The sequence below is a fragment of the Mirounga leonina genome, unplaced genomic scaffold (genome assembly GCF_011800145.1).
Source record: "Mirounga leonina isolate KUSES-001 unplaced genomic scaffold, KU_Mleo_1.0 Mir_173, whole genome shotgun sequence".
Taxonomy (NCBI): Eukaryota; Metazoa; Chordata; class Mammalia; order Carnivora; family Phocidae; genus Mirounga; species Mirounga leonina.
In genome coordinates, this window is record NW_023270447.1 from 82,217,129 (window position 1) to 82,239,575 (window position 22,447).

The window sequence follows — 22,447 nt, forward strand, 5'->3', positions numbered from 1 at the left end:
TTTTTTTTTTTTAAGATTTTATTTATTTATTTGAGAGAAAGAGAATGAGAGAGAGAGAGAGCACATGAGAGGGGGGAGGGTCAGAGGGAGAAGCAGACTTCCGGCAGAGCAGGGAGCCCAACACGGCCTCGATCCTGGAATTCCAGGATCATGACCTGAGCCGAAGGCAGTCGCTTAACCAACTGAGCCACCCAGGCGCCCTGTAGAGTCAGTCTTATCCCCATTTTACAGATACAGAAACTGAGGCTTAGTGGCCCCACACTTAGAGGTGGGGCCAGATCGCTCGGACTCCAGCATCCACGCTCTTCCTTCCTACCGGCCTGTGGGGGCAGCAAGAGAAGGGCCGTGCCTCCCACAAGTGCCAGAGCCTCCGAGACTTTTAACAGGGTCAGTTCCCTTCTGCCCCCTGTGCCCTGCCCCCCAGACGAGTTCGTGGTCTGGCTCCTCGCTCCAATGAAAGTCCAGGCTCTGAGCCCACGTCTCCCAGCCCGAACCACATGCCCTGCCCCCCGGGGAAGGGTGGGTGCTTCTGACTTCATCCCACCAGTGGGACACTGGCCAAGCCCTACTTTGGAGAGGCAACTTGGTCATTTGGCCCGTCGGTGCGGGGCAGGAGGGAGCAGGAAAGAAAGACGGCTTCCCGGCCTCCGGAAGCCCCCGCCGACCTCATTACCGGAAGCCCCGGCGCCAAACGAGGCCTGCCCTCGCAGGAGCTCAGTAAATGTGGACTCAAACTGCGGGGCAGGGATGTGGGGCGTGAAAAAGCAATTTATACGATGAGGCGCGTCCACAGACCTGCACCGGGCACAGCGTCATCAACCAGCGATAGTTCGGGGTGGCAGGTGCTGGGCAAGAGGAGGCCGGAGGACACCAGGAGAGGCCTGGGTTCGAATCCCTCCTCTACCCTTCGCCAATTTACTCGCGCGTGTATCGGACGGTATACAAGAAACTTGGCCTCTGCCCGTGGACAGCTTGTAACCCGGTGGGAGAGGGGAGCAGGGAAGAAGCGAATCTCCGAGGCCGTCAGGAGAAGAGTACCCACACCCACCACCCCCTCCCTGCAGAACTGCCGCCTCTGCTTGGGTCCTTAGGGCCAGGGGAGGGGGTGGAAGCAGCAGAGAGGATCTGGGGGCCAGGACATGAGAGTGGGAAGCTTTGGGGTCTCCGTTTCCCCCTTTTGTCATGAGTGTAGGGGACAGCCTTTCTGCCAGCTCGTGTCCCCTTCTACCCTAGTGGGACTGTGGCTGGCAGCAGCCAAGGGCTAAGGGAGGGTGGAGAGGGCTGTGCTGGCCCCCAGGGCCCACAGGCCTCCAGGTAACAGAAGTCCCTGCTATTCTGTGATAGACCCTGGAGAGGGGGTGGCAGATATTCATTCATTCATTCATTCATTCATTCATTCCTTTGACAAACCAGCACCAGGGAACAAAGGATGCATGGGACATACGGAGTTTCTGCCTAATAGGATTCAGAGTTTAAGGGATAGGCAGTTGTGGGGTGCATGACTGGGGGCAAGGAGATCCCCATGTCCTCCCAGCCAGAGCTGCCGCCTCAGGCATGGGCTCCCCGGACCAGGCAGGGTGAAGGTCTGCCCCACAGGCAGGGACCGACACCCCCCACCCAGCCAGTCTCTCCCAGGAGAATTGAATGCATATTCATTCATTCCATTAATGTTTACTGAACAGCTGCTCTGAGCCTGGCACTGTGCCTAATGAGCATAAACGGGGGGTGAGCAAACACAGACTTTGTCGCTGTCTTCATGTAGCTCACGAGCTCACGTGGGAGAGGAGCAGGGTTCAAATGGGCACAGACGTAGGGCAAGGGGTCGGCTGTGAGCGGCAGAGCAGAAGGTGCTTAGGGGCGGAACAGGGAGAAAGGGAAGGCTCCTCTGAGGAAGGGAGGGTTTGGTCTATCACCTGAAGGAGGCGGACCTCATCGGTGTTGCAGGAGGAAGCAGCAGCTTGAGCAAAAGTCCTGTGGCAGCGGAGGAAAGGGCTTAGTGAGAGACTGCCAAAAGGCCACGTGGCTGCTGGGAGACCAGGCAGGGAATGAGGAGGCAGAGCCAGACGGAGATGAAGGGTGAGGTCCTGGGGGTGCGTCACAGGCCAGTTTAGCTTTTTTCCCAGGTGCCATGGGAAGCCAGCAAAAGGCTCTAAGTAGAAGGGGGCCAGCGTCTGAGGGGGTCAGGGAAGGCAGAGCCCACTTGGGAAGGCCTAGATGAGCGGTTATTACAGAGTCCAGGCAAGAGCTAATGGTGGCTTACACCACAGCGGGGGCAGTGCCCAGACTCAATCTCTGTGAAGCGGGATTAGTGGCAGGGTGCTGGGCTGGGTGCTGGGCTGGGTGCAGGGGCGGAGAGCAAGGGAGGAAGCCTGAGGGATGGAAGGATGCTGGTACTGCTGCCCAGATGGGGACCCCTCCCGGAACCGGTCAGGAGGCATGAACTTGGACTTGGATCCTCGTTGGATCCTTGTTGCCTTGGGGACGTTCTTGGGGCCAGGCCTGGTAGCCTGTGGTGCACGGGCGGACAGCAGTGCTGATTCTGGAAGCCAGCCCCCACCTGGAGCTGGCGAGGGAGACCCAGAAGGCGTTGCCAGAGAGGCAGGAGGGAAAACAGGTCAGAAAGGCTGTCCCGGAAGCTAAGAGAAGCCAGAGGGGAGAGAGCTGCATGGCCGTGGGCGAATCCCCTTTGGGGGACTCGGTTTCCTTCTCTGTGAAATGGGGTAACACGTCCTCCAAAACCCACCTCACACCAGACCGCAGCCCAGACGTGGCGAGGAAACGGGGCAGGCGTTCTGCCCGCCTGAGGTCTGCGCGCCGACGTGAGGGTGGCCCCGGGGGCGCCTCCCCCAGGGCCGCCCCAGAAGCGGGCTGGAGCCCCGCGGGCGCGGCGGGCGGGCGGAGCTCGCGTTAGGACCCAGCAGCTCCGGGGCTGGAGGGCGGGCGCCGACCCGTCGGGGGCCCGGAGGGGGGCTCGGAGCGGGCGGAGGGGCGGCTCCGCGGGCGGACTCGGAGCGGGCGGCGGAGTGACCCGACCAGGTAGGCGCGGGCCTGGCGGCGGGGGCCACTAAGGGGCCCCGGGGGGTGGGGGGGCCTGGGGTGCGGGGCTCCGCAGGCCCCCGGGCCTGGGGGCGGCTGCCGGGCTTCCTGAACCCCGGGGCCGTCTGAGCAGATGCTAAGAAGGCACTTGGGGACTTTGGAGTCGCTTGGAGGGGGGGCCCGAGTTCGGAAGAGTTTGGGGGAGCCCGAGTTGGGGCGTCGGGGCGCGGGGGGGCTCTCGTTCGCCCCGGGAGGCTGGACTGCCGCGGGTGGGGTGGAGGCGTCGGCGGGAGCGGCCGGGCCACAGCCGCGGAGAGACAAAGGGACAGCCGGGACCGGGAGGGCGCGGGGAGCTGCCAAGCCAGCTTGCAGCTGATTGTTCCCAGCTGTGCGCCGCCACATCTGTCTCCCCCCCGCCGCTCCGCAACCGGCGCCCCCCCACCCTCGCCCCGGGAGCGTGGGGTCCGGGGCTCTGAGTAGGCCCCGCTCATCCCCTCCTGCCCATGATCGCTTGGGGTGGGGTCCCCAGCTGTGGAAGGGGCCAGAAGGGGGCTGCCTCCTAGGCAGGTCCCGGCCTCCCCCACACCCCAAAATCCATAGTCTAGACAGAGGTGCTTGGAGATGTGGTCCCCCCAGGAGGACCCGTTACCCCCACACCCCTTGCCCTTGGGGCGCCTTCCCCCAATAAGCCTGGGCCTGGGTGCCAGAACTTCCTGGGGAGGAAGACTCCATGCAGGAGGCTGAGAGGCCTAGGAGGGGTTTGGGGGACAGACAGCTCCCACCCCACCTCTTACGACCCTGTAGGCCCCAACTCAGGGCCTCCTCCCGGGTGGTGACAACTCCAACTGGCCTGCTGCCACCAGCCCATGGGGACAAGGAGGGGATAGTGAGGCCTTGCGGGGAGTTACAAGGAAAGAGCTCCAGGTCTTTCGGTCCCTCCTACCATGAGAAGGCCAAGGGTTTTCAGAATGGGACTGTGGGGAGCCAGATGTGCCCTGCCTCTGGGGCAGCTCGAGTCCTGGGTCTCATCTCCTCCACCCCACCCCAGCCCAGTAAAGAAGGGAGGTGGTGAATGGATGAGCCAGGCGGGGGGTCCCGGAAGGCTCAGGATTGCGAGGGAAGAGGGACCGATGCCCACGTTTCCTTCCCCTCTCCCTAGACGCCCGGGGGCAGTTAGGGGTCCAGTTAGCTGTCTGGAAGAACTCCCTTCGCTGTGGTGGGAGGGGCCCTCCTGGGAGGACCCTGGGCTCTCTCCCAGCACTGTCGGCGGAAGGATGACAGTCCGGAGACTGCCTCCCACTGAGCCGGGACTGCACACGGGGACCTGCAGACCCGGCCAAGCCCACGGTGTGGCCAAAGACTGCAGTTCTGGAACTTCAAGAGCCTGGTGAAGGCTAAGGACCACTGTTCCCTCCCCGCAAAATGACCCGTGTAACACTTGTCATACAGTATTAGGGGGCTCAGAACCCCTGGGCCGGGTGACATCACAGTCCCTCCAGCACTGCCCTTCTAGGATCCAGAGAAACTCTCCTCAGACTCCACCCTAAGTGTTTCCTGCTGTGGCAGACAAATAGACCTTAGTCTCGTGAGCCTGTGATGAAGACAGCCAGGTCTTAGGAGGCCTGGCGGCCTGGCAGGAGAGGAATCTTCGGGGGTGGGAGCCCTGCCCAGGCCTGGCTGCCCTTCGGCCCCTGGGGCCCATGCATGCATGTGGTTTCCTGCAGAGCAAGACACTCAGGGCCCGGGGGCTAATTGGGAGCAGGTTGTGGGTTTGGCAGACGCTGCGGAGTCCCGGCTGTGAGGGTGGCTGAGCGGGGCCGGGGTCCTGAGGTTGGGCCTGGGGTCAGGGGTTCACATGATCAGTGCATGAGACACCAGAAGGCGCTGAGTCAGAAGGTGGGCATGGCCGTGGGCTGGGAGAGTGGAGTCAAGGCTAGTGGGGGGCTAGAAAGGGCCCCTTAGTGAGAAAGGCAGGGTGGGTTCTGTCCCTTTGCTGGATCAACCCTGCAGCAAGGTTGGAGGCCTTGTCCCTTGGGACCTGAACACCCAGTGGGCCACAGGGGACAGCAGATGGCCCTCCAAAGTAGCTCCCCCTGCCCCGCCCCGCCCGACTCCTGGCCCTCCCTATGCCAGGCTTCCGTTCAGCGCCTCCTTCTCTGGGCTAGATGCGGGGGAGCGGAGGTGGGCTCCGCAGTCCTGGGTGAGTGGGCCTGAGCTACAGCTCGCCCCTCCTCTTCCTCCAGCTGTCCCGACACCAGCCCAGACTGCCTCACCTCGTAGCCATGAGAGCTGCCTACCTCTTCCTGCTGTTCCTGCCTGGTAAGTGCTCCTGGGGCTGGGGGGCTCCCCCCGGCATGGGCGGAGGTTGGGAGCTGGCGGTGAGCCTTTATTGGGCCCTGTGGCCAGAACTCAGCTCCCCGGGTCGCAGGGCCTCCGGCCTCCTGGACCACAGACTGACCCTGGACCCCAGGCCCTCACCCCAACCCCCCACAGAAGCAGCCAGGCTGGGGCTCTGGAGAGTAGGCGTGCACCCAGGCACCGGGAGCCCATGCTTTTCCTCTAAAGTACTGACCCTCCTGGGAGCCGATGTGTAGGAGGGAGAGGTACGCAAGGCAGGGAGTCTCTAGAGAGGTCTGGGTTCTAGACCCATTTGGGACCCAACCACCCTATACAATTTTGACCGTGGAGTGATCCCTATTGGTCAAATGAGGAGTTATCAGTGGGGATCAAAGGCCCTGCCAAGTCTAACATTTATTAATGTAACAGATACTTGTTGAGCTCCTACTATGTGCCAGGCACCGGCCTAGACTGGGGATACAGTGATGAACCGGGCAGACACATCCCTGCCTTCGTTGCTGCCCGTCTAGGGAAGGGCAGCTGACATATCAAGTCCATGTGATAAATGTCAGTGTGTCGAGTGCTGTGATGGAAACAGAAGAACGGGATGGAGAGGGTGGATGGGCCAGGGAGGGCCTCTTGGCAGGACTGAGTTTTTAGTTGAGACCGGAAGGAGGAGAAGTTAACCAAGATCACAGGCCTAGGGAAAGTCAAGTGCAAAGGCCCTGGGGCAGACAGGAGTGTGCTGAGTTCCAGGAATAGCCAGGAAGCCAGCATGGGGGTAACAGGCCAAAAAAGGTCAGTGAGGTGACAGAGGAGCAAGGAGTGTAAGGACCTTTGTGCTTGAGGAAGGAGTTTGGATCCCTTGGATCTAAGAGTCTAGTTGTAGAATCTTAGGGTCTTGCCGGCCTGCCCTTGGGACCTCTACTCATCCTCCCCAGATGTGCCTCGGGGCCCCTGCTCTCCTGCCCTGCAGGGCACCCCCTCATACTTTGCTTCCTCACAGCAGGCCTGCTGGCTCAGGGCCAATATGACCTAGACCCACTGCCCCCGTTCCCAGACCACGTCCAGTACACCCACTACAGTGACCAGATAGGTAAGGGCCTTGCCCCGCCCAGGTCTCCCCACACCCTGCCGGGTGTGCCTGACTCAGCTGGGGACCCGGTGGGAAGGGAGGTGGGAGTCCTAGGGTGTGGTCCTGGGTTTAGCCGTGACCTCCTTGGCCCCTGGGACTGAGAGCTCACCCGACCCCCCACAATTCCGTATTCGTCTTTGTTCTCAGACAACCCGGACTACTATGATTATCAAGGTAAAGGACTGGGCCGGGGCAGGGCGGGTGGGTAGGCAGCTGGGTGCGGGGGTGGAGAGAATGGAGCGGACCACCTGATCGTGCCCCGTCTCAGAGGTGACTCCTCGGCCCCCCGCGGAGCAGTTCCAGTTCCAGTCCCAGCAGCAAGTCCAACAGGAAGTCATCGCGGCCCCCACCATAGGTAGGCTTCCAGCTCCTGGCGGCCCTGGGAGTGGCGGGTCTGTGCCAGGGTGGGGCAGCTGCTCTGAATGGACCCCTCTCAGTGATCTCTGCCTGCCCCTCTCCCAACACCAGCTCCAGGAAATGTGGAGACAGAGCCCACGGAGCCTGGGCCTCTGGGTAAGAGCTTCCCTGACAGCTGGAGAAACAGAGGCACGGCCCCAGGAGTCGGGGTAGAGTGGGGCGCGGCGCTGGTGGGACGGGGACAGCCGGGCCTTTGGCTTTGGCTGGGTAGATGGTAGGGTCAGCGGCTTGCACACATGCCCCTGCTTTAGGCCAGCAACTCCAGGGCCCCTCGGGCTCTGGACACCCTTGCCCCTGGGCTTGGCTGCAGGCTCAGGAAGGGCCCTCGACCCCCAGACACTGGGGAGAGGAAGGGAGCGTGCAGGGGGCTTCCTGCCTGCCGGCCAGCAGGCCCAGCTGGTGCCCGGGGCAGGTGAGGCCAAGAGCGGAGCCCCTGTGCTGCCCCCACGAGCCTGCGGGAGCCGGAGCGCGAGGCCGCTGTCCCCCTCGTGAGCTCAGTGTTAGGGTGCGGTCCTGTGAGCCTGCACAGCCCTGCCCGCGGGGTTGGTGTGGACTCCTGTGATCATGTGAGTGTGGGCGTGGGCGTGTTTGAGCTTATTCGTGTCCTAGTAAATGCTTCCAAGTGTGGTTGCTGCTCTGTGCACATATGAATACCTTGTACAAAATCGGGCAGCCCCCCGAGGCCCGGCCAGGCTGACTTCGGTGCACGCCCGTGTGCGTGTGCGCCCCGGGCCGGAGGGCGCAGGGTGGACCTAGACCCTGGTAGGAGGGCCAGGCTTGGTGGGCAAAGTTGGGGCCCCCCGCCAGCTCGGGGCCCCAGGCTGCAGCCCCCCCCCCGTCTGATCCCGCCCATCCCCCAGACTGCCGTGAGGAGCAGTACCCATGCACCCGCCTCTACTCCATCCACAAGCCTTGCAAACAGTGTCTCAATGAGGTCTGCTTCTACAGGTGAGCACAGGCAGGGCGGGGGCAGGGGGTGCAGCGGGGGCACAGGGCGGACGGCAGCACCCGGCCGAGGTGGGACTTGAGGGAAGCGCGAATCCTGAAGTCGAGCCCAGACGTAGGGGTCCCCCAGTGGGGCTGGGTGAGGGTGGGGTGACGCCCGGCTCCGTATCCCCAGCCTCCGCCGCGTGTACGTGGTCAACAAGGAGATCTGTGTCCGCACGGTCTGTGCCCACGAGGAGCTCCTTCGAGGTAGGAAGACCTACACCCCTAGACCCCTCCCCGCCCCCACCCTCCCACCTGGTGGTGATTAAGCATGTGTTCTGCGCCAGGGCCACTTCAGGGGGGATCCTGAGCCCCCTCCTGGCTGCTCAGCCTCGGAACATTCCCTGCCACAGGGTGGAGAAGGGGCCAGTGGTTTTCCGTCACCCGGCCCCACCCTGACCCCAGCTCCTTGCCCCCACCGCAGCTGACCTGTGTCGGGACAAGTTCTCCAAATGTGGTGTCATGGCCAGCAGTGGGCTGTGTCAATCCGTGGCGGCCTCCTGTGCCAGGAGCTGCGGGGGCTGCTAGGGCCGAGCTGGTACCCCCATCCCCCACCCCCGCCCTGGACCTTCCTCGGATCCGGGGCCCTCAGGCCCTGCCTGACCTGGTGCTTTTCTCCCCAGCCTGATAACCCTTTTATTCTGTAAAAAGTTAGTGGACTGTGGCCCTGGGGGTTCGTCTCAGGCCCCTCTCCCAGCCTGCAGACACCCCTGCGGCACAAGGGGGGCTCCCCACTCTTCGCCCCCTGATGAGGGGCATCCCAGGCCTCTGGGTGGGACCTGGGCCTCTGATGTGCCTTCTCAGTCCCTCTGAGGACAGTCCCCTGGCCCCTCAAGGTAGGCTATGCCCCTCACCCCAGCTGGTCTGCTTGGATTTCCTACAGCTCCCGGGCATAGACCACCTTTGTTTTATATAAAATTAAAATTGTTTTTACAAAAGATTCAGTCATTTTTCAGTTGGGAGCCAGAGCGGGTGGCCAGCTGCCTCCGACTGCTTGTCCTCATTGAGAGGCTGCCTGGGGAGAAGGGACCATTCGGGTGACCTGTGGCCTTGCCTCTGCGGTCCCAGTCCTGCCTCCTCCCCCACCGGCTTCAGCGGACCCCCCCCCCCCAAAGATGGACTGGGACAACTTTCCTCCCAGGGTCTGTGGGGGCATGGCGGGGGATACAGCTTCCTCATTGTTCAGGCTGCTTGGTGAGGGCGTGAGTTCCCTGTCATCAGAGGGGTACAAGGGGTACAAGCCAAGACGGGAGGCCGCCTCCAAGACATGGAGGCATAAAGATGCACATAGGATATAAAGCAGGAGGTCAAGGCAGGTGGATTCAGATCCACCTTTGGGGGAAGGCTGGCGGTTCAGAGGGCAGAAATAGGGCAAGGCATTAGAATGCCTCCCTCTGACCAGCTCGGGAGGACCAGGCGCCCCGTGCGTGGCCAGCACCCCCTCCCAACGGGCCTGGGAATGTCTCCGTCTTACAGACAGAACGCCCAGGGGCAGCAGGTGACCCACCAAGGGTCCACAGCTAGAGGTGGCAGAGCTGGGGCAGAACCTGACTCCACTGGACTCCAGGGAGGACAGGAATTTCTCCTCACGAACACTGAGCACCTTGCTTGAGTACCTCCTCATAACCACCCTGAGGCGCATCCCCATTTTACACACGAGCAAACTGAGCCTCTGAGAAGTTGTGCAGTTTCCTGGGCTCACCGGGCGGAGCCAGGACAAGACCCCAGGGTCACTCCCAGGCCTGGAAGGCCTGCCACTGTCCAGAGGGGGGCCCTGTCCTGAGGAGGGGCCAGAGAGCTGTAGCTGGAAGGAGTCGAGCTGTGCAGTTTGGGTCACGGCCCCATCTGTTACCTGGGACAGGTGGCACGGGACCCCGGGGCCCTCCCCGCGCCGACATCCTGTGAGGCTGGGAAGTGCCGCAGCCCTTCTCAAGCCCCCCCGCCCCGCCGTGCACCCCTGGCCAGGGGCCTCATCCCTCCCGGCTCAGGCCCCAGTGTCTCCCCCCACCATCTCTCAGGTGCAGAAGTGAAGAGACGCGTCTGTACAAACCATTTTTAGAAAATGAGGTCTCCTTGCTACAAAAAACAGTTCTGAACCGTTAACACTGAAAAAGGTATAAAAATACAGGGACTCTGAACTCTGAGGAATTTCCTGACACACACTCTAAACTAAGGCAAAGAGAGCTCTGGAAAGCTGGGGGAAGGCCTGGGTCTCTGACTCCTAGGCTCCCCTCCTCTTTCCTGAGTCCATGCTCCAGGGCCAGCCAGAGGCAAGGGGGCCTCTGTGACCCCCGGCTTCGGCTCAGCCACTCAGGGAGGCTCTCATGGGACCTGGAGGCTCATCCCAGGGGAGGGACCAGACCGAGGTGGGACCCACGGATGATGCCAAGAAGCTGCTGCTGGAGTCTCCGGCCCTCAGCCCTCGGTGCTGCCACCTGGCTCCTCCCCACCCCCAGCCGAGTTCTGGCGGCCCGGACAGGCCAGGGCCAGGGCAGACCGCGTGGACAGATGGCTGATGCTGCTCTCCAGGATGCCCACCAGGAAGGGGCTCATTCCCCTGAGGGGCCAGACATGGGGGACAAGGATGCTGAGCTCCTCCGAAGCTCCTGTTGCAACTGTCCCTTCAGCGTGGACACCTGGAGAAGAAAGAGAAGGTGAGGCCAGCCCGGCCAGCCCAGGCCCCCTGCCTGATGTCAGAGAAATGGGGGTCGCTGCAGCTGGGGCCCCACAGGGGACCTGATCCTGCCTGTTTCAGGAAAAAGTGGGTCTCATGAAGCACCAGGATGCTTCTCTCCCCTCCCATTCTGTGTCACAGGGCAGCTGGCTGTCTTCTGACCGCTCCTCGGCATCTCTTCAGGGGCCACCTGTCCCCACTCTCATTATTTAAGTAGGCCTGGCGCTAGCCCGACTGGGGGGACCCATGACCCAGGCCTGGCCTACCCATGCACAGGTCAGGTCAGGGATCTGGGATCCAAGCTGGCCAGTAAGGATCATCCCTGGGACTTCTGCTATTGCTCTCAGGAAAAAAAGGCCCCCGTTCCTCTAGGATGGTGGGTTGCTGGGATAACCTAGGCTGGGGCTGCTCGGGTCATCTGTGCCACCCAGCGGACAGCCACGAGGATGGAGTTCCAATGACATCACTTGAGCCCGTGTCCGGACCATTTCAGTCACGGGTGCCGCTGACTGCTTCTACGGGGGTCGCGGCCAGCCCTCTGCTGCTCCCCCCACGTTTCCACATCCTGCGGAGGGGCCTGGGTACCTGCTCCTCCAGCCCGTGTACCCGCTGCTGGTGGGCCCGCTCCCGCGCCTCCAGCGTGCGCTCTGTCTGCACCTGGGCCTGCGGGCGGGGCGGCTAGTCAGGGGTCTGGCCCTGTGTGTGTGCGCGCGTGCGTGCAAGGGGATGTCGGGCACCTCCCAGGAGCCTAAAGGCCCCTCCGGGCAAAGTCAGTGCAGACGGGGGTGCAGGAGAGATCCGTGTTTGTCCCCCACGTTCCTGGCCCACCTGGTCTGCGAAGCCTGGCTCAGGGTACCCAGCGAGCCCCACTGACAGGCAGGCACACCCACGCGCAGACGTGGTCAAACACAGAGACAGGCGCCCCCCCCCCCAGGCACAAAAGCAAGCACGTAAATACTCACCGGGCTCACATGGATGCACGCATATGTGCAAAAGCCCAACACTGCTACATCTACATACAGGAAGACGTCTGTACACAAAGACACACACACGTAAAACACGTTCCTAATACTTCGACTTGCCACGTCTGTGCACAAGACTCACGCTACATGCACGAGAACACTCCCAGGCACACTCACACCTCTGCATGCCCACAGCCTTCGCGCACACAGACTCACAGCTAACTGGCTTCTCTTTTCTCTCCACGCTGGGGAGGACCCCTCCCCCTGGCTCTGGGCTGCCCCCCTCCAAGGGTCCGGACTGGTTATGGAGGCTGAGGGGCCTGGGCTGGCTGAGCCACCAGCAACTCCCGGGGCAGCTCGGCACTCAGGCCGAGGGCAGGGGCGGGAGGTGGGGGTCCGGGTCCAGGGCTTGGGGGAGAGAGGGTAGCCGGGGGCTGGACCTCCAGCAGCTGGATCTGCCTCTGGGCCTCAGCCAGCTCCAGCTCGGCCCCCGTGAGCGTGCGGTCCAGGCGACCCCTCTCGGCATTCAGCCGCACCGTGTCCTCGTGGCTGCGAAGCTTCTCGCGCTCCACCTAGGCAGGGAGAGCAGGAGGGCAGCAGGGGGCCCCGGGAAGGAGGGAGGTCCCGCCGAGATGGGGGGGCTCAGGGAGGGGTGTCAGGTTAGAGGCAGCAAGACCAGGGGGCCAGGGAGCACCCGAGGCCCCCAGGCCCTGGGGACACGCGGCCAAAGGCAACCCCGGCTACGACCCAGGGGAAGGGAGGGGAGGGCCCTGGAGGCTCCGCCCACCTTGTCCAGCATCCTCCGGAGGGCCGCCCGGTCCTTCTCCAGCCGCAGCGCTGACCGCTCCACCTCCCGCTTCTCGGCCTCCAGCTGGGCGAGCTCGGCCTGCAGGCTGTCCAGGCGCTCCTGCAGCAGCCGCCGCTCGTCGCGCAGCTTCTGGACCGTGTGCAGGGCCGCAGCCTCCCCGTCCTGGCGCTGCCGCAGCACCTGCAGAAGCCAGCAAGCCCCTAGCGCCGCCGGCCCTAGCTCGGCAGGGCGGCTGGGAGGCCCACGGCAGACACCTATCACCTGAGGCCGCCTCTCCGGGCCTCGGCTTCTCCATCTGTGTAATGGGGGTGTGGGCTGAAGGAACCAGGGTTCCCCAGGGGAGGCTGGGCCTGGGTCTGGGAGGAGGCCAGGATAAGGAAGGTCCCACTCCATCCGGAGGGCCTCAGCGTCCCGGGGACAGGAGGGGCCCATTCCGGCCCTCACCTCCTGAAGCTGTTGTAGCTGGCCCTCTGCCTCCGCCCGCTGCAGCTCCAGGTCCGCCAGCTCGCCCTGCATCGTCTGCACCTGCTCGCCCAGGGAGCCGCTCTGCTTCCGTGCCTCGGATAACGCCTGCCGAGCGGCCTCCAGCCGTTCCTGGGGGACGGGGGCTGATGGGGCCAGGATGGAGCAAAGGCTCCCTCTCCTCTGTACCTCCGGGTCAGGGTCACAGCCCGTAAAACAGCTCAAAGATCTTATCTGAGGGCGAGGAGGACAGCAGGCCTGGCCCACTGACCTACATAAGGTGGGGACCCCTCGGACCCCAACTCTGTCCCATCAACCCTGCCTCTGGGTGTCTGTAAGCCTCTATGAGTAGACTTATTCTCTTATTGCTCCCCCAAATCTCCTCTTATTGGCAATGCTTTTATTGGGCCCCCCCAACTCCAAGCCTCACTGACTGGCTCCCTAGGGTTCCCGACTGATGGCCCCAGGGGCTGGCTCTCTATCAGGGCCCCTCCAAGCCTGCCCTTGGCGGCTCTCTCACCGAGCCCACCCCGAGCCAGGCCCCGGAATCCATACTTGCAGCACTTGGCGGTCATGTTCGCAGGCGGTGAGGGCCTTCTGCAGGTGCAGATTCTTGTCCTGGGTGCTGGTAAGGCTGGCACTATTCTGGGCCAGGGTTTCGGTCAGGCCCTGCACCTTGTCCCGCAAGGCCCCCTCGCTCTCTTCCACCTTGACCAGGGCCCCACTCAGCCGTTCCACTGTCAGCTGCAGGGTCCCTGCTTTCACCTCACTGTCTGTCACCTGGCAGGAGGACAGACAGGATGGTAAAGTGGCTCTGCTCTCGACATGGCCTCCAGCAGGGAGGCTGAACCCAAGCCAAGCCCCTCCCACTCTGCCTAGGCCTTCATCACTGATGCTCATTATTCCCATGTGCTCCCGCAGGCTCAGCCTACTGCAACCAGGGCCCTGGTCCCACTGCTGGTTAACTCCCCTCACCTGGAGTGCCACCCACCTGGTTGTCTCAGACCCCACGGTCTCCTCCCCATTCTCATTCCCTTCTCCTCCCTGCTATGGAAGAGAAGGAGTAACCACCACAACCACCACAAACTGGAAATGTTCTGTGTTCTTGACTTTGGTGGGTGACTGTGCAGGGCTCGCAGAGTTACTGAACAGTCTAAAGCTGAGCTTCCTGGCAGCCAAGGCAAAAAGGGACATGAGTGGAATCTACAACTCTAACTTGTCCCACCTGCTTCCTAGAAGTGCAGATTCTATTGTCAGAGTCTTAAACTCGGATTCTGTCTGTGTCTCTTACTAGCTATGTGATTTTGGGTGATGATGTCATGTCTGAGTCTCTGCTTGTCCATCCATGAAATGAGGATGACGCTTGCTTCACAGGGTTGCTGGGAGTGTTATGGGGTCCGTGTAAAGCACCTGGTGCTGGGCGTGCAGATGAGGAGCCTGCAGGCAGTGGTGGGGACCCACCTGTCTCTGCAGGAAGTCCACCCGGTCCTGGAGGACCTGGGCCTGAGCCTCACGGTCACCCAGGCCCAGGCGGCTGCGCTGCAGTTCCCCCTCAAGCGAGCGCCGCTGCAGCTCAAGCTTGATGGTGCGGCTCTCAGAGGCGTCCAGCACCTCCTTCAGGCGCCGCTTGTCGCTCTCCAGCTTCACCTCATTGGCCTTCATCTGGCTGACTTTCTCCTGGGGATGCGGAGGGATCAGGCCCCAGCTGCCTGGCCGCCCCACACCTCTCCCCACCCCCTCAGGACCTTGAGGGGGCTGGTCCAGCCACTCCCTGTGTGACCTGGGGCCGGCCTGTGACCCTCCTGAGGCCTCAGTCTCCCCCTATGTTTGAAGGATGGGTTGACCTGAGGATCCCAGAGCACATTCTGGTTTGGGCTGTGTCTAACAGGCTTTGTGATCAGGTCTCTGTCTTCCTGCTCTGTGGCCCTATTTCACATCTGTATAGTGGGGAGACTGCACTGCCCAGGGGCACCACAAGGTATTCACAGAGCCCTGGGGAGGGGGGGGTAAAAATGCAGATTCCAGGGCATCCCCTGCTCTGCTGCGTCACTCTCCAGAGGCAGGCCCGGAAGCTGCATTGTGTGAGCTGAGCCGGGTGGGAGCCCTGGGCCCTACCTGGTTTTAGGGGATGATGTTCTTCCCTCCCTCACACAGGGTCAGACAGTAAAGGAAGCTGGGGGGGGGACAGGACCGGAAGACAGACTGGGGCCCTTCCATTCCCATTCCCATCCTATTACAGCCAATACAACCCCGCCCCGGTCTGGCCCCCCTGTTGCCGTGCTCAGAGCCCCATGTCTGCCATGTCTGGGCCTGGCAGCCACACTCTGGCCCCTGCTCAGCTGTGTTCCTGGCCTCCCCGCCCTGCTGCGGCCCCCGCGGCCGGGCCCAAGGCCAGAGCTGGAACCACAGACATAACAATCCTGCTCAGACTGACCTGGAGCCAGAGGCAGGGGGTGGGGGCAAGGATGGAGGGGGAGGGAAGGGGAGGGAGCGAGGGGGAGAAAGGCTCAAGGCGTTGGTGGCCTGGACTGTCACCACCAGGGCCAGGGTGCCCTGCCTCAGACACACACACCCCCACCCCACCCCCAGAAAAAGTCCAGAGCACGACTCGTGTGGCTACACAGAGACAAAGGAAACGGAGGGCCCCCGAACACTGTATGTTAAGACCCTTCAAGCATCATCTCTGGGAGACAATGGCTGGTGTCCCCCGTTTACAGAGGAGGAAAATGAGAGCAGGCAGGCAAGCAGCCGGGCCAGGACTTGAACCCAGGCTTTTCTCCTTCAGGCTCAAAAGCCCAGGCCTTTTCTTCTACGGCCTAGTGACCCCGGGGAGGAACAGAAGAGTGGAATCTGAATGTGCTTCTGGACGGAGCCACAGGCTGGTCACGTTAGCAGGTGCTGTGACCCAGACAGACAGCAGCAGAGAGGAGCACAGTCGGACCCACAGCCGCCCCCGCCCCGGCTGGCCCTCAGCTCCCGCCTACCTGGCTGGCCCGGAGCTCGCTCTCCGTGGCCTGCAGGCTCCTCTCCAGGGCGGCCACCTGGCCCAGGGCGGCCCGGCGCTCCCGCTCGCTGCGGCGCACGCTCTCCTCCTGGCGCACCAGCCGCGCCTGCACCCCGCTCAGCCGTCCGCTCACGCCACGCCGGGCTGTGGCAGCCCAGCCCCGTCAGGCCCGGCCAGGCCTGCCCTCCACCCACCACAGGGCCCTCGAGGGCCTGCCGGTCTGGACACACGGAGTGGGACTGATTAGGGGGGGTCCCCCAGAGGAGACAGGACATGGTGGCCAGGGCAGGGACGCAGGAGCTGTTCAGGCCAATCCCACAGGTCCCGCCGCAGCTGCTAAGAGCACAGAGAACAGGACAAGGACCCAGGGGGTGACACTCACCTTCTTCACTGTCGGCCACAGCCTTCTGCAGCTGCCTCACCCGTGACGTCGCATTGTCCCTCTCAGCCTCCATCTCGGCCAGCTGGCGACTCAGGGTGCTCATCTGGGCCTGAAGCTCATCCTGAGGCCCCAACGTCCGGGGAAAGGGAAGACCTCTGCTCTGACAACCCGCAGCGCCCTGTAGGGCCCTGGGCCACCCGGTTCCCTCTCCAGCCGCTCACACCCAGCCTCGCCCACACCCAGCCTCACCCGTTGTCTCTGGGCATCCCGCAGCTCCTGCAGGAATTCCCGGAGGGCCCCTCGCACTGCCTCGGGGTCCAGGTCTGAAGATGCCGGGGAGGTGGCAGGTCCGGGGGATGGTGGCTCAGACCCAGGGCTGCGTTCCAAGGGGCTGGGGCTGCTGAGCCCTTCGCCACTTCCTAGGGGAGGAGGTGTGCTTAGGGGTGCAGGAGCCCGGGCCTCTCCTGCCTGGAAGGGGCCTGCAGGCTCCTCGTACACCACCTCACCCACCCTGCCGCACCCAGCAGCTCGCATGAGCTTCCCGCTGCATACTGGGTCCCTCACCCTCTTGCTGAACCCTTCCCAGGCCCCACGGCCCTCAGAATAAAACCCAGCATCCTTGCCATCACACAGAGGCCCTGCTGCTCACCCTAGCACAGCCCTCTCACCTTTACAAGCTGTCCATTCCGCATTACTCTCAGGTCCCCCTTCCAGCAGCAGGGCCTTCATACATGCTGTTCCCTTCTCTCCCCATGGCTTCTCTCTGCCTGGCCCATTCCTTTAGGCCTGCTTCCCAGAGGTGTCCCTGACCCCAGGCTGGGTTGGGGTGAGCTCATTCCCCCTGGCCATGAGGCTCTGAGATCTGCCTCCCTGCCCAGACCAGGAGCACTATGAGGGCTGCACCCCCCAAGGCCCAGTCCAAAGGTGGACACTCCACCCCCTCAACAATACTCCACCCCCTCAATATCACCCCTTCAATGTTTCCTACATGCCAGGTACTGGGCTCTCCTGACATCCTATTCCACCTTCACAACTCTCTGAGAAGGAAGGACCAATGCCCCCCTGCACAGGCTGGACGGACTCAGAGCAGTTAAGGGATTTGTTTGGTCTCAAAGCTGGGACGATCCTGAGCTGAGATTGGGAACCAGGTAGCCCTATTTCCAGGCAGAGAAATGAACTCTGCTTGAAGAGGTGGGAGGGGCAGTGCGCACAGAGACAGGGCGGCACCTGGAGGTCAACATCGGAACTGCAGGGCAGGCGGTCAGCATCCTCCTGCCTGGGCCAACTGACACTCAGGCTACCCCATAGCTCCATCAGCACCCACAGGACCCAGAGCAGGACGTCTACCCACTGTCCCCAAGGGCCCCCACCCCCACAGAGTGAAGCTAGCATCTTAGTGTCACCACGTCCTCACCTCCCACTCCTCCACACTTTGCTCCCCACCCTCCAGCTGCTCTGTCACCTTTGCTGTTCACCGGACAGGGGAATTGCCACTCAGGACCTTCCACTTGTCCTGAGTCTCTTCTCCTACTTATCCTACCTCCAACCTACTCAGTGGGGCTCTCCATCTCCCATAAAACACCCCTACCCCTGCCCTTGCTATATCGTTAAAAATTTTCTTTATTGCAGGGCACCTGGGTGACTCAATCTATTGAGCGTCCAACTCTTGATTTCAGCTCAGGTCATGATCTTGGGGCCCTGGGATCGAGTCCCGAGTTGCGCTCCACACTCAGTGGGGAATCTGCTTAAAGATTCTCTCCCTCTCCCTGTACATGCTCTAAAACAAAAATAAATCTTTAAACAAATTTGTGATAAAATTTATATAACATACAATATGCCTTCCTAACCATCTTTTTTTAGGTTTTTAATTAACATTCATTAACATTATACTTAATGGGGTCTGTGCATGTGCGTCTTAGGAAATCCTTTCCTGCCCTAAAGTCATGAAGATATTTTCCTATATTGTCTTTTAAAAGCTAGAGTTTTGTCGTTCACATTTAATCTTTAATCTACCTGAAATTGATGTTTACGTAAAATGTGATGTAAGGATCTTTTTCTCCCCCCCCCTTATGGATTCTCAATTACCCAAATACTGTTTATTGGAAAGCCCATCACAGATCAAGCTTCCAACACAGATCAGATGTCTTTAGACATGTGGGTCTGGTCCTTGACTACCTGATCAACTGCTGTCTCAGCAGCACAGCGCCTGAAGTACCAAAGCTTTATATTAACTTTTATCTTTGGCAAGGCAAGCCCTGCCCCCACCCATCTAGTTCTTTTTCTTCAAGTGAGTGTTGGCTTTCTTAGCCTTTGTTTTTCCACTGAAGTTATAAAACTGGCTTGTGGAGTTTGACACACACAAAGTTAGGATTTTGATTGGATTAGCCTTGAAACTATAGATGAATTTGGAAGAACTGACAACTTTATAATAGTGGACTTTCTGATACACAAACATAGTATGTTTCTCCTATTTAGGTTTCCTTTAATATCTCTCAATAAAATTTATAGTTGTCTCCATAAAGGTCTTGTACATATTTTATTAGATTATTAGAATTATTTTTTTTCCTTGCATAGTAGAACTTATCTGTAAAGTCATCTAGATCTGGTGTTTTCTTTGGGGAAGAGAATTCTTAGTGCTCGTATACAAGACATTTTATCATTTATGTTGTTGGCAATCTACCAACAAACATTTTCTGCTTCCGCTGATATAATAAAATATAATTTTTGTAGATTGATCTTGTTTCCAGCAACCTTACTAAAGTTTCTTATTTGAAAAAAAATTTTAAAAATAAAGTTTATTTGTTCTAAAAATTTATTGTAGCTTCTCCTATATTTTCTACATAGAAAAATCATGTGATCTGTAAATAGTGGCAATTTTGTTTCTCCCTTCCTGAACCTTAAGATGTTAATTCTATGTTTCTTACCATAGTGTACTGGCTAGGACCTCTGAGACTTCCAGTACTATATTAAATAGAAGGGTTAAATGTCACATTTGCTATAGGGTTTTGAAGACCTAGTTTATCAGTTAAGGAAAACTTTTTTTAGTTTTCCCAGAGTTTGGATCATAACTGGATGTTGTATTTTATCAAATGCTTTTTCTGCATCTATTTTGATGGCCTTTCTAACCATCTTTAAGTGTATACTTTAGTGGTATTACTTATATTCACACTATCTGTTTCCAAATCTTTTCGATCACCCCTATTTTGGGTTGAACTATGTCCCCCCAAAACTAACAGGTTGAAGTTCTAACCCCTGGTACCTCAGAATGTGAATTTATCTGGGAGTAGGGTTGTTGCCGATGTAATTAGTTAAGACGAGGTCATAGTGGAGTAGGGTATGCCCCTAATCCAGTATGATTGGTGTCATAATATAAAGGGGAAATTTGGACACACACACAAGAAGGCCATGTGAAGGCTAGAGTTCTGCCACAAGCCTAGGAACTACAAGCCTAGGAATAGATCCTTCCCTAGCGACTTCAGAGGGAGCACGGCCCTGCCAAAAGCTTGATCTCAGACTTCTGGCCTCCAGAACTGTGAGACACAAATTTCTGTTGCTTGGGGTGCCTGGGTGGCTGAGTCGTTAAGCATCTGCCGTCGGCTCAGGTCATGATCCCCAGGGTCCTGGGATTGAGGCCAGCATGGGGCTCCCTGCTCAGCAGGAAGCCTGCTTCTCCCTCTCCCACTCCCCCTGCTTGTGTTCCCTCTCTCGCTGTGTCTCTCTCTGTCAAATAAATAAATAAAATCTTTAAAAAAAAATTTTGTTGCTTAAGACCTCAGTTTACAGTACTTTGTTTTGGCAGCCCCAAGCAAACTAACATGTACAACCTCAAACAGAAACTCTGTACCCACTAACAATAACTCCCAATTCTCCCCTCCCCCCAGCCCCCAGGAATCCCTAATCTACTTTGTTTCTATAAAATTTGGCTTTTCTAGGCATTTCATGTAAGTTGAATCATACTATATTCATCCTTTTGTGACTGGCTTCTTTCACTTAGCATAATATTGTCAAGACTCATCCATGTTGTAACATGTGTCAGAATATCATTGTCTTTTTTTTTTTGAGAGAGAGAAAGTGAAAGAGTACGAGCTGGGGGGAGTGTGGCAGAGAGAGAGGGGAGAGAGGGACAGAGAGAATCCCAAGCAGACTCTGCTCAGCACGGGGCCTGACGCAGGGCTCGATCTCATGCCCGTGAGATCATGACCTGAGCCAAAGTCAAGAGTCCGACGCTTAACCGACTGAACCACCCAGGCACCCCAGAATGCCATTGCTTTTTGAAGCTGAATAACGTTCCGTTGTACGGATACACCACATTTTGTTTACCTATTCATCTGTTGACAGAGACACTGCTTGATTCCGCTCTTTGGCTACTGTGAATAATGCTGCTATGGCTGCTGACGTATACCTATCTGTTCCAGGCCCCTTTTTCAGTCCTTTTGGTTATACACCTAGAGGCTGAATTATTGGGGCACATGGTAATTCTAAATTTTCTGAGGAACTGCCAAGTTATCTTCTACAGCAGGGATGCTGTTTTTACATTCTCACTAGCAACATCCCTTGATGCCTTTTTCCTTACCGATCTTCCAGCACTTACTACCACCCAATACATTGTCTATTTCATTTATATACTGCATTTACAGTCTGCAGCTCCCATCCCTAGACTAGAAAGTCCGTAAGAGCAGAAACGCTAGTCAGGTTTGTCTACTGCTCCATCCAATTGTATTCAGCACATAGAAGGTGCTTAAAAAATATTGAATAACTGAATGAATGTGATCCTGGGGCTAAATCCGTAGATTTGAAGAGGCAAGGACTCAGTATCCCCTAGTGAACTGCTCACGGTGCTAGGCCCCAGGAATCAAGATTCTGTCGGGCTGAGACAAGGCGGATGCTCTGGAATGCGCGCTCACACCCCCTGAAGCACGGGGCTGACTTTCCCAGGGTCATCCACAGGGCCTTGGGAGCAAATGGGACTAGAAGGATTTCTGAAGGAGTTGCTGGAAGGGCTCTTAGGCTGGGTGGGTTATCTGTCTGGCTGTGATGTTGAGGGTCACGAGCCTAGTATGGAGGGGCGTCAAGCTAGGGGTGGGAGACTGAGGAGGATGGGGTGCTGATGGGGAGAGGGTAAGCATCAATTCTATTAGATGGAGCCTCAAAGACTTAGAGGAGTCAGGGGCCTTAAGAAGCAGCACCATCACCCCCTTGAAAATGAAGCAACCAAGGGAGCACGGATCAGCGAAAAGGAGGAGCCTCGGCGGGCTCACCAAAGGGAAGGAAAGCGATATGGGGGCGGGATTGAGGCTCGTCGTCAAGGAGAGGTGCGGTCCGGCCAGCAGCGGGCTCTCAGGCGAAGCTGACCTAGATGGGGGCGTGGCCGTGGGCGGGGACTCGGCAAGACACGCCCCACCCCGCCCCCCCACTTTCCCGCCGCACTCTGCTCACCTCCGGCTGGCGCGCTCCGGGCGGGGGAGCCGGGCGAGGGCAGCGGGGCCGGGCTTGGGGACCTCCCGAGGCCCAGGCCCCGACGCAGGGCTGAGCGCAGGCCGCCCAGCTGCGCCTCGGCCGCGCGCCGCTGCGCCTCTACGCGGGCCAGCTCGGCCTCCAGGCCTTGCGCCCGGCCCTCGGCCGCGCTCAGCCGCAGCCCCAGGTCCGCGGCCTCGGCCCGCGCCGCCTCCAGCTTCAGCTCCAGGCTGCGGCCGTGGTCCAGCTGCTGCTTCTCGGCGCCGCGCGCCTCCTCCAGGGAGCCCAGCAGGCCTCGCTCGCGGGCCCGGAACTCGCCCTCTTGCTCCTGCAGCTTCCTTTGGGCCCCCTGGAGCTGGGGCAGACGATGCCCGGAGGTGGGGGTCAGCAAGGCCGCCCCCAACCAGGCGCCCCGCCTGGCAGGCCCAACCTGGAGGCCACCCCCCCAAAAGCGGCTTGCACAACACCTGATTTTTAGAGGTCCCCACCCAGGCAGCACGTGCAGGAACATCCCAGGGAGTGTGGGAGTTAACTACTAGAATTTGTTTTTTCTCTTCCTTCTGTGTACGTGCCTTGTAATATACACAGTTTCTTAGGAATAAACTAACAGCCCACATAGATAGGACTTACCAGTGGCAGGCACTAAGTACTTTCCAAACATCTCAACCCTCATTACCACTATGAATCATTTCTGTTTTACAAATGAAAAAACTGAGGCACACAACAGTTGCATAACTTAACCAAGGCCACACGGCTACTAAGTTGAGAGCCAGGATTCAAAGACAGGCA

General features: G+C 59.5%; 2 protein-coding genes across 9 annotated transcripts in view; one reads left to right on the forward strand and one right to left on the reverse strand.

Moving 5' to 3' along the window:
• Positions 1-2,981: 2,981 nt before the first annotated feature.
• MFAP2 (microfibril associated protein 2) lies at positions 2,982-8,850 on the forward strand. 2 transcript variants are annotated; one of them, XM_035020237.1, is made up of 9 exons: positions 2,982-3,036; positions 5,280-5,355; positions 6,380-6,469; positions 6,656-6,682; positions 6,777-6,863; positions 6,977-7,021; positions 7,786-7,873; positions 8,046-8,119; positions 8,337-8,850. In XM_035020237.1, exons 2-9 carry the CDS (start codon positions 5,319-5,321, stop codon positions 8,438-8,440), a joined length of 552 nt encoding a protein of 183 aa, XP_034876128.1. In that variant the 5' UTR covers positions 2,982-3,036; positions 5,280-5,318; the 3' UTR covers positions 8,441-8,850. The 2 variants fall into 2 exon arrangements, with proteins under 2 accessions (XP_034876128.1, XP_034876129.1); XM_035020238.1 differs by having other exon boundaries at positions 6,383-6,469.
• A 1,024-nt stretch (positions 8,851-9,874) lies between these two features.
• The window catches only part of CROCC (ciliary rootlet coiled-coil, rootletin), a 40,890-nt gene continuing 28,317 nt past the window's right edge, over positions 9,875-22,447 (reverse strand). For 5 of the 7 annotated variants that reach the window (XM_035019682.1, XM_035019681.1, XM_035019678.1 and 2 more), the window contains 11 exons: positions 21,641-22,013; positions 16,454-16,623; positions 16,205-16,325; positions 15,803-15,966; positions 14,280-14,495; positions 13,374-13,598; positions 12,801-12,950; positions 12,336-12,536; positions 11,989-12,120; positions 11,172-11,249; positions 9,875-10,548 (listed from right to left, as the gene is read on the reverse strand). In XM_035019682.1, the coding sequence (XP_034875573.1) occupies positions 10,462-10,548; positions 11,172-11,249; positions 11,989-12,120; positions 12,336-12,536; positions 12,801-12,950; positions 13,374-13,598; positions 14,280-14,495; positions 15,803-15,966; positions 16,205-16,325; positions 16,454-16,623; positions 21,641-22,013 (1,917 nt within the window). In that variant the 3' untranslated portion in view covers positions 9,875-10,461. Of the gene's footprint in view, positions 10,549-11,171; positions 11,250-11,886; positions 12,121-12,335; positions 12,537-12,800; positions 12,951-13,373; positions 13,599-14,279; positions 14,496-15,802; positions 15,967-16,204; positions 16,326-16,453; positions 16,624-21,640; positions 22,014-22,447 lie in introns of all 7 variants that reach the window. The other 2 variants (XM_035019683.1, XM_035019680.1) reach the window with 2 other exon arrangements.

What these genes read in the sequence shown, in the direction of transcription:
- MFAP2 (XM_035020237.1), top strand. Translation starts at nt 5,319, where the DNA reads ATGAGAGCTGCCTACCTCTTCCTGCTGTTCCTGCCTG. An exon ending in CCACTACAGTGACCAGATAG is followed by an intron (nt 6,470 to 6,655) that starts GTAAGGGCCTTG and finishes CTTTGTTCTCAG; the next exon opens with ACAACCCGGACTACTATGAT. An exon ending in CCACGAGGAGCTCCTTCGAG is followed by an intron (nt 8,120 to 8,336) that starts GTAGGAAGACCT and finishes CCCCCACCGCAG; the next exon opens with CTGACCTGTGTCGGGACAAG.